The sequence below is a fragment of the Beta vulgaris genome, chromosome 4, assembly GCF_026745355.1.
Source record: "Beta vulgaris subsp. vulgaris cultivar EL10 chromosome 4, EL10.2, whole genome shotgun sequence".
NCBI lineage: Eukaryota > Viridiplantae > Streptophyta > Magnoliopsida > Caryophyllales > Amaranthaceae > Beta > Beta vulgaris.
In genome coordinates, this window is record NC_079205.1 from 662,175 (window position 1) to 672,790 (window position 10,616).

The 10,616-nt window shown below is 35.9% G+C and overlaps 1 protein-coding gene across 8 annotated transcripts; it reads left to right on the forward strand.

The window, feature by feature from the left end:
• The first annotated feature begins 603 nt into the window (after positions 1-603).
• Positions 604-7,106, forward strand: LOC104891880 (pentatricopeptide repeat-containing protein At5g55840). Of its 8 annotated transcripts, none has more exons than XM_048642451.2 (7): positions 604-913; positions 1,507-5,711; positions 5,887-5,963; positions 6,049-6,144; positions 6,325-6,437; positions 6,524-6,594; positions 6,716-7,106. In XM_048642451.2, exons 1-2 carry the CDS (start codon positions 748-750, stop codon positions 4,731-4,733), a joined length of 3,393 nt encoding a protein of 1,130 aa, XP_048498408.1. In that variant the 5' UTR covers positions 604-747; the 3' UTR covers positions 4,734-5,711; positions 5,887-5,963; positions 6,049-6,144; positions 6,325-6,437; positions 6,524-6,594; positions 6,716-7,106. The 8 variants fall into 8 exon arrangements, with proteins under 8 accessions (XP_048498408.1, XP_048498410.1, XP_048498406.1 ...); XM_048642453.2 differs by having other exon boundaries at positions 6,064-6,144; XM_048642449.2 differs by having other exon boundaries at positions 1,507-5,081; positions 5,179-5,963.
• The last annotated feature ends 3,510 nt before the right edge of the window (positions 7,107-10,616 follow it).

The following is a 10,616-nucleotide window of genomic DNA, read 5'->3' on the forward strand; positions in this document are numbered from 1 at the left end:
TAAGCACTACAAATGTTCCAGTTGTCGGCCATATGGTTTAGGCTCAAATTCAGATACGTTGAAGTTTAACATCTCAATTTGGTTTTTGAAAAAGAAAAAAAGTAAATTAGAAGCTTTAAGAGTTTTATCAAAAACATCACTCCAAAACTTCTTAAATCCGCCTCGCGCCCATCAAACAGTTCCAACTTTTACCTTTCCTTTTTTTTCCCAAACCACCACCACCCTCGATTGCCACCACCTCCAGCCCCACCATCACCTCCTCTACCACCCAACTTTCGAATTTTTTTCGGTGACATGGGTGCCCGTGTCCCCAATTAAAATCAATTACGAGATGGGTAGTGACACGTAGTAATGGGTGGCAGAGGTAGGTAGGTGGTGGCAGGTAATCGCAGGTAATAACAAGGGTAGGAAAAAGAAATAGAATAAAATAGTAAATTAAAAGTAATCCAATACGATTTTAAGAAATTTTACGACGATGTTTAACCACCTTCTTTGAAAAAAAAACAACCAAAGTACCAAACAGTCAAACACCCTAATTTGAAGTACTGCTCACGTTACTGACTTACTGGAACATCCGGAAGGTCACTGTAAAAGAACCCAGAAAAAAATAAACTCGTATGAAATTGAAATAAATAATTGACAAAAACCCCTTCTTCTCCTGGCATTCATGTAGTTGCTCCTGAACCTCTGCAAATGCCCAAGATTAAAAAAAATGGTTGAGTAAATACTAATTACCCAAAATTTAATATGTCTTCGTATTTGTTTCCTTCAACACTCAAGAAATTATCTTTATTTTCAAGGAAATTCTCAAGTTTTCGAGCTTCTGCTCACCTAAATTCCTCCCAATTTCTGGGAAATAATTCAAGTTCTCACACTTCTACCACAACAACATGTAACAACTCCCAAATTCCTGGTAAATTCCTTCTCTATTTCATCCAAGTTCTTAACTTTAAGTCATTTTATAATATGTATATATATTGTGTACTGTATTTTGTGCTTTGTTTTGTTCTATTTTTTAGGTTGCTTGAAACTTTGTTGTATTCTTATTCAAGTTGCTTGGAGTTCTTATGTTTTTTCATTTGATATGAAATTTTTCTTTAATGGGCATTATTGAATTGAACTAGATGATTTATATGTGATTTTTTTTAATAAAAAAATATCCAAAAAACCCAATTTGTCAGTGTTGAATTTTTAAATTTTTAGGGAATGGGGATGCTGACAGTATTCAGAACTCTTAAAGTTTGTATCTTTTGATCGAATGTAAAAATTTGAGCTAATGGGTTATGAGGATATGCAAAGATGGCACCATTATAAAATTCTAAACTTTGAATTCTGATTTATTGTATTGCTTGAAATAGATACTGTTTAGTAGGATATGAAGGATTTGATTGTCATTCTACATGATTTGACTCTTCAGGGATAGTTAAATGGACTGAATATTTCTTAATGAAATGTTCAAAATACCCTATCATCTGTAGTGATGAATTTATTGCTTGATGGGTACAGGAGATATGGATGATAGCATTTATGCAATTCTCACTCTTGACCGGTGGGAGTCACTGAACCATATGGAATACAAATTGGCTTCACTTAGACTAGTTCATGGAAGATTAGCTTTAAAATTTCTTAATTGGGTCAGTAAACGGCCTGGTTTGGAGTTGGACCACATAATCCATATGTACAGTATTACCATTCATATACTTGTCAGAGCTAGGATGTATGATAACGCTAAGTCGCTCTTAAAGCGTTTGTCTCATATAGGTGCGGATCTAAGTTCAATTTTTGGTGCTCTCATGGGAACATATCGCCTGTGCCGTTCAAATCCTTCAGTGTTTGACCTCTTAATGAGGACTTATTTGAAATTGGGACAAGTTGACAATGCTCTGGGGATCTTTCATTTGATGGCTTCTCGAGGATTTAACCCATCAGTTGATACGTGCAATATGACGTTAGGTGCAATGCAGCAGCATCGAATGGCTTGGGCTTTCTTTAAAGAAATGCTTGCTAGGAGGATCTGCCCTGATGTAAGTACCTTTAATGTGCTCGTGAACAATCTTTGTATGGAAGGAAAGCTTAAGGAAGCTGGTTATCTCCTCAGAAAGATGGAAGAATCTGGTTATGTCCCAAATTTGGTTACTTACAATACTATGTTGGGTTCCTATTGTAAGAAAGGAAGGTATAAAGCCGTTTGTGACCTTATGGATCAGATGAGTTCTAAAGGTGTCCCAGCAGATACATACACATATAATATGCTTATTGATGGTTTATGTAGAAGTCATAGGAGTGCGAAAGGCTATCTACTGTTGAAAAGGATGAGGAAGAAGAAGATAGTACCGAATGAGGTGACTTATAATACTCTTGTTAATGGGTTTGTGAAGGAAGGGAAGCTTGAAGTTGCTGTTAAGGTTTTTGAGGAGATGGTGAGGCATGATCTGAATCCAAACCATATCACTTACAACACCTTGCTTGATGGACATTGTGGTCAGGGTCATTTTCAGGAAGCTTTCAGAATTTTTTGTAGAATGGAAGCTGTGGAGCTGGCGCCTAATGAAGTTAGTTATGGGACTCTTTTAAATGGACTATGCAAGCATGGCAATTTTGAACATGCAAGAAGTGTAGTGGAGAGCATGGAAGCAAAAGGTATTGCAGTTAGTTGTACCATGTACACGATGATGATGGATGGATTTTGCAAAAAGGGGATGCTCACTGAAGCTGTAGATTTGCTAGCTGCAATATCAAAGGTTGGCGCTTTTGCTGACGTGATCACATATTCTGTGCTAATCAATGGATTCTGCAGGTTGGGGAAGATGCATAATGCAAAGGAGATATTGTGTAAGATGTATAAAGCAGGAATCCGGCCTAACAGTGTTATATATGCAACAATGATCTATAATTCTTGCAAACAAGGAAGGGTTGTGGAAGCCTTGAAGCATTATGCAGCCATGAACTTTGATGGACATGAAGCTGATCTTCAAACATGTAATTTGTTGGTTGCCTCTCTTTGCGGCAGTAAAATGTTTCAGGAGGCTGAGGATTTCATGCGACATATGAGCAGAATGGGTATCAAACCTAATTCTACTACCTTTGACTGTGTAATTGATGGCTATTCAAATTTAGGCAACGAGTCGAAAGCATTTTATTTCTTTGATGAGATGATTAAATTAGGTCATTATCCAACCCCTTTCACTTATAAAAGTCTTCTAAAAGGGCTCTGTAGAGGTGGGAACTTCGAGATTGTGAATAGATTTTTCAGATTACTCTGTAATATCCGTGGTCTGCCTGACGCTGCTGTGTACAACACATTGCTTTCTGAAATGTGTAAATTGGGTAAATTGGCTGAAGCAGTAGACCTCTGTGATGAAATGATCAGAAATGATATTCTACCTAATAAGTACACATATACTACCCTGTTGAGTGGTTTATGTAAAAAGGGAAAAATTGTTGCTGCACTTCTCCTTCTGGGAAATTTGACAAGGAGAGGAATATTATATCCTTGCCAAGTGGTAAATACAATACTGATTGATGCTTTATTTAAAGCTGGTCATCTAGAGGCTGCTTCCTGTTTTTATGAAAATATGGTGAGGGAAGAGGTGTATCCTGACGTAGTTGCTGCAAATGCTATTATAGATGGATATTCTAGGAACGGGCAGATGACCAAAGCACATGAAGCCTTCCAGTTGATGTGTGAAAATTCTGTTCCAAGTTTGGCTTCTTATAACATTCTTTTACATGGGTATTCAAAGCAGCGGGAACTGTCGAAATGCTTTACTTTATACAATTCTCTAATGAGCAAGGGTTTTCTTCCTGATAATTTAACACACTATTCTCTCATTTTTGGACTCTGTGAGTCACAAACAGTGGAACTCGCTGTGAAATGTTTAAAGAAGATGATATTGGAAGGAAGTATTCCTGACCTGTTGACATTTAACTTGCTTATCAGAAAATATTGTGAAAGTGGTGAGATGGAGAAGGCATTTGATCTGACTAATTTGATGGTGAAGGTAGGAGTGCAAACTGATAGATCTACCTATGATAACATCGTCATTGGACTCACCAAAAAGTCCGCTTTCCGGGAAGTGCAAATGGTATTTCATGAAATGTTGGCAAGGGGGTATGTTCCTACATGCAGACAGTATATTACTTCAATGAAAGGTATGCTGAGAACAAGAGATGTAGCAGGAGCATTTAGGCTCACAGATGAGATGGAAGCCCTTGGTGTGAGCTCCCGTGATGTAGCTGATAGTGCTATGGTTAGGGGACTTGTGAGTTGCGGAAAGATTGATGATGCAAGATTGATTTTTGATTGCATTCTACGGAAGAATCTTGTTCCATCTGTTGGTACTTTTACAACTATGATGCATGGGCTTTGCAAAGAGGCCAGAGTCACAGAGGCTTTGAACTTGCGGGAAATCATGGAACAATATAAACTAAAACCTGATGTCATTTTGTACAATGTACTAATTTCAGGCCTTCATGCCCAAGGTGACACTGATGTGGCTTTTAAACTGTACGAGGAGATGAAAGAAAGGGGTCTTTGGGCTAATATTACTACTATGGAAACTATCATCAATGCTGTTCTTGCGAAAAAGGACCTTGTAAAGGGTGAAATTCTCTTAAAGGATATGCTTGAGAGGGGATTTATATCTGAAATTGGAAGCTCTGATTACATGCAACAGCTTTTGATATCTGCTCTGAACAAATTGACTTTTTTGCGAAATAATAGAGGAAAATAGGGGATGGAGATCAGACTCCATTAACAATCAGGTTTGGTGGAAGCAGGCAGCAAGATGCCCGATCTTAGGTATTTGTTCGAGTTTCTACTGGCCCACGTAGAGCTGATCAAGTTTGCACATCGTACACAATATCCTCTGTATCTTGCAGTGTGTTATTTATATGAATAAATGTCAAATGGCTTGCTACCTTGGAGATTCTTAGTTTTCTGCTTTGTGTGGTTCAGGTAGAAATGACACCGTCATTCCGTCACACATTCCTCTTACTGGCTATATGATGGCTTGAAGGATACCTGCTCTTTGGATGCCAATATGCTTTAGTCTGGCTCTTGCATGTGGGCTGTGGCACAGGTAGTAATTTTTTTCAGTTTCTTTCTGCATTTTAGTTGTCTTGTGAGATTATATATGATGCAGTATGCACTCACCGTAATGCTTCTTCATCTTGTAGGTCTTCAAGCTAGTCATTTTTTTGGATTTGTGATGGTGTCCTTTGTGCTGAGTGAAATTTGAGTAAATTTTTTATGTGAACTCTTGACATCCTTAGAACAACCATCTAGTGGAAATCTGCTTGGGGGGGGGGGGGGGTTGCAGAGGTCCGGATTATGCAGCATTCGAATGGTTTTTGGTGAGAGATCTGTTGGAGAAAACATTTTCCAAAGGGAAGCTGTGAAAAAGTGCCAAAACACGATGTAGTCAGACATTATTTCTAGAGACAATCATAGTGAAGAGGGGAAGAAGCAATGACTGATAAAAATTACTGAATTAGGGTACAAATTTGTAAGAAAGGTGTGAAGGGGGAGCTTACACCCTCCATGAAGCTTGGCGCCAAAACGATTGATATATGAGCGGTTACCTTATACCACCATTTCATACATGAATTGAAGCTGATGACTGGTGCATTAGTTCTGATGTATCTTGGTAGTTGATATGTTGACTCAGGGGTTCCATGCTCTCAATCAGCTACCGAATGTTGTCTCTAAGGTCACCATTCACCAACTTATTCATTTTAAAAGTTGCCTCGTGCGTGCCATTCTTTCTTTTAAAGCAGCATTTTCTAGATTAGCAAATTATGCAGTTGCTACCATCGGAAGGAAAAATGTAGATTCATGACTAGTATGTGAAGTCTTATTTGGCAATGGTCTTACTACCAATCCAGATTCGAGGATTTCAGGATAGCTTCTGCTCAAGTGACAAATTTTGTTCTACAAACCAAATGATTTTACATGGAATTTGGTATGTACTGTAATAATGTTTCTCTTGTTGAGCAAAAGTGAAATGGCAAAATAAGTGTTTGCGTGGTTTTGATTCTTACGCACAGGAAATATGCTTGCAGCTCAAAGTATCCAATTGAACACAGGAGGAGACCTTTGTGACTACTGAGCATGTTTAATGGTTCTATATATGGCCAGATGAGGTGAGTCAAGACTCAAGAATTTTGACTCTCTTTTCTTTATATAATCGTTGATTACTCCTTTTCTCGAATAATAGCCAAAGAAATTCAATTTTCTCTTATTAAATCTAAATTCTAAATCTTTTACTCTTAGGATTTTCAGAAATTCTGTCTGTGTAAAAGTACTTCTGTTTGAACTTTCAGGTGAAAGTTAATCTTACTCTTAAGAGCAGGGCACGGCTATTGATGCTGACAAATCGAAGAAGAAGGTCACTCGTAGTCAAATCTAACTTCTCTCGATGGATCACTTAGATCAGGTACTTGCAGAGTTCAGTCTCATACATACTTTGCGTTTGTGGATACAACTTTTTTTCTTTACATTTGATTTCTTTATCGAATGCAGCTGGTCCGACACTTGATTCTTGGAGATGATAAGGGAAAAAAATCATGGACGCGGCTCAGTTTAGCTTCATGGTGAATAATCCACTTGCAGTTTTTTTAGAATACTTGGTCATTGAAGAACGATGGACTCGCTTAAAATTTGTCATACATTCCAACTTCTGACCTTCTATCTTCTTTCCTGTTACGTGATCAGGTGAATGCTCTGTATGAGCAAATTGTTCATAGATCTTATGCCACTTCTGGGTTCAGGTCTTATACGTTTATAGGTTGTTGATTTCATTGAAACTCAAGGAACGAAGGCCGGCTTTTAATACATGGTAATCGGCTATGGTGTCGTTTTAGCATTTGCTTTCTGTATAGTCTTTGAAATGTATGATAGGAATACATTGCTGCTTGTAGTTTGTTCCTTAAAACTTTATGTAAAGAGATTCTTTGGTAATGGGGGTTTTGTAGGGTTTTGTAGTTCAGCTCTACTCTTCTAAATGCTTTGGATGTTAACTTTGTGTATAATGGGAGTTTAGACTGCGAATCTGTACCTATCCCTCCATGGTTCCACCCCATATTAATATACAACCTTTTATCCATTCCAAATAATGTATCATTTAATATCTACACTTTATTAGAATTGCTAGTGACTAATGATTTTAGTTTGTGTTGGAATATTTATAGTAAAATGGGTTTTAGATTATTTGGAATGGTTTTGCGAAGGTTGGACAAAAGAAAAGAAACGCGAGCCAAGAAGCAGCAGCCCAAGTTGCGGGGTGCGACCCGACCACATCGCGAGGTGCGATCTGTAGGGGTGAAAGTTATTCGGATAAAATCCAAAATCCAATCCAATCCAAATTAGTAATTCGGATCGGACTCGAACTGTGTTCGAATTGGATTCGGATTTAGAATTTTTGAAAAATTGGATTTTCGGATCGGATTGGATTGAGGGTAATTGGATCCAAAAATCCAATATAACCGAATAGAAATATGCCTTGTATTATGTATCTGGAGGGCTTAAGTGCTTAACTGATTTTTTTATTATAAAAAAACCTACTCCATATAGTCCATTACACATAGCACTTCAATCCTTCCCTAAAACACTAATTGCACTTAATTCCTCATTTCCTAAATATACTAGGCTGCTGTTGTGCTTAATTTATTTCATCGAAAAACTAAAGTTTTAAAAAAAATCGGATTTTCGGATCCAATCTAGAGTATGAAATTTCGGATTGGATTGGATCGGATTCAAACCCTAATTGGTTTGGATTCGGATTAAAAAATTGAAATCCAAATTTTATTCGGATCAGATTGGATTATGCCCTAGTCCGAACCGCACACCGAACTTTCACCCCTAGCGATCTGTGTCGCATCGTATTATTTTTTCGCTGCGTGTTTTCATTTTGACGGTTTAAGTATCTTGCTTTTCGGTGGTTAGTTTTTATCCGGTTTAAAGTGGATGAATAAGTGTATTTTCATTCACTTAGGATATAGATACATCATTAAAACTCTCTAAGTTAATATATAAAAGTTAACTTCTTTCCAAATGGTATGATATGAGAAAATCAATTTTCTTTTTTTCACAAAATAAACTTGCTTCTCTTGAGAGAAAATTTTGTACTCTTTCTCTCAAGTGTTCTTCACAAACATGAAATACAAAGTTTCTTGTTGATGCATTTAGAAGATCATTTTTGCGAATTGTTCTCTCCATTGTATCTCATTGGTTATTTCGTGTTAACCCATTGATCCTAGAGTGGCGATATAAACTAATAGAAAAGCGTAGTTTTCGTGCCTTGAAGTGGTATATGTGATTCCCTTGTTGATTATAAAAATCGGGCCGGACTAAGTTGATCAGCTCTAGATATATCTAATTGTTAGACATTTATCACACCTCTAGGTACCAATACGCTGCCTCTTGAGGTTTGTTTTTTGTCTCATAGTTCTAAGTTCAATTATCCTATATAAAATAATTAGAAGTTGCTTTTAAACTGTGTAATAGTCATCTAAAAATGCTTTTTTGCGTATGTTCCTGAATCCTGATGTATACTCTTGTGCTGATTAAGTTATCTGGCAATTTGCTATTTGTTGAAACAAAATTAAGACTATTGTTATTTTGCCCTCTTAAGGAAGGAATAAATCTGCCATGATGAAGTTTCTACTTTCTAGTGATGTACTCTTTGTAGTAGAATAATAGAAATACTTTTTCAACACAAGAAAAAAAAAAGTTGGAATTTTTTTACATCTTTTTCCTTTAAGAATTGACAACAAGAAAAGTAGAACTATAAAAAAACAATTTCTTTTAAGGTGGCACCATGGATTTCATGTCTCACACGAAAAGCCAGTGGGATTTATATTTGCCAGTATAGATTTTCTAGCTGATTGAAAAGCTAATGTAAGACATATCTAGTATTGTTTAGTATTGATATTTCTCTTTGTAATAACTCTTTTCTTTTTTCCATTTTTGTATTCGACACATTAGGTATTTTCTTCGCGAGTAGAGTAGTCTAATGTTCTTTTCTTACCTTTCAGAAAAAAGTATAGATTTTCTAGTAGATTATATATATGTCGCCGATTTTTATTTTCAATAGTTGATTGTTAGGCTATTTATAGATGTTTCTCCCCTACAAAAGGTTTAAAAAAATTACATACCTTTTCTTTTAACACGTGAAAGTTATATTATTGCAACTAAATATAAACAGATGAAGTACAATTTATCTTTCTTTCTTTAAGGTGACTAGTTTTCAGTCCATATAGAAGTGTAGGATGCATATAGAATTTCTTTTGAGTTTTAATGGAGTATAATAAAAGTGTTTCCTAGTGAACATTTATTTCGAGGTTGTGATAGATGATAGGCTGTCGTTACACTTTTCAAGAATAATTCATGCAAAACCTTTTAACAATGTAGTAGGATAAGTAGGGTCAAATCTACAGAGGGCATGGATAAACTAAACAAGATTAGAAATATTATAATTAACGTTTTAAACTATGAAAATTAAACTAAAAGGATCTAGTATAATTATAATCTATCAAAATATCATCAAAAATTCAATTAATCAGGTATCTAGAGCATAGGTTAATCCTACGGTCGGATCTTAACGCTCTCAAATCAACATATGTAGTACGATTGCTAATATAATCAGATTTGCTAATCGTACGGAAGCCTATAAAAGTAAGATCTTGGTCAATACAAACAGTTATTAGCAATATTTAATCAGACAATTGATCAGATTGCAAGATTAAAAATAAAAACACTAATCAATTAGTGTTTTGGGCAGTGAGGAGGGTTAAAGCATATTGGCCCCCGGAGGTAGCTAAGTGTAAAGCGGTTTATATGGCAATTCGGTTTGCAAAAATGCATGGGATGCAGAGTGTGGTGATTGAATCTGACTCACAAATTGTGACTACAAGATTGTCAAGAGCGGCCCTGTTCTTTTCAAATCTAGACTCAATACCTGGTGATGTCATTGCTTTGTGTAGAGATCAGATTTTATTTCTATTAATTTTAAGCATATTAAGCGAGATGAGAATACTGTTGCCCACAATCTTGCTAGAGTAGTGCTTTTTGGTGTTGAACAGTGTTGGGAGAATCACTGTCGTAGAGTAGTAGAATCTACTCATGGACACTTTGTCCCTAAATTAATGCATTACTCTTTTCCCCTAAAAAGAAAAAAACACTAATCAATTAGATATATCAATAACTAATCAACCATCAATAAATATCAATCAAGAATCATAGCCTATAAACATGAATTTCCAAATCCTAGAAATAAAAACTACTCAATCATGAAATAAAGAATAAAATCTAAATCTACAACGGAAAGCATAATAAAAGAAATCAACAAAAAAAACTAATAGGACTCATGAATTAATGAAGAAAAAGAAAAACTAAGGTTTACAACTAAAAACTAGAGAGAAAAGAAAGAAAGCTAAAACTATGAAGTAAAACTAAGAGAATAACATGAAAATGTGGGATAGAGAAAGAGTGAAAATCTAATATAACTAACGGTTTTTTCACCATATACCTGACAATTTTTTTTGCACTGTATACCCTTTAAACTGTCCTAATTCACCATAAACCCTCCACTTTCAAAAAATACATCCACTTACCC

Bases quoted from the DNA above. Each gene is read 5' to 3' on its own strand.
- LOC104891880 (XM_048642447.2), top strand. From the start codon at position 748: ATGTCTTCGTATTTGTTTCCTTCAACACTCAAGAAATTATCTTTATTT. The intron at 914-1,506 runs GTAAATTCCTTC...TGATGGGTACAG, and splicing joins TAACAACTCCCAAATTCCTG to GAGATATGGATGATAGCATT.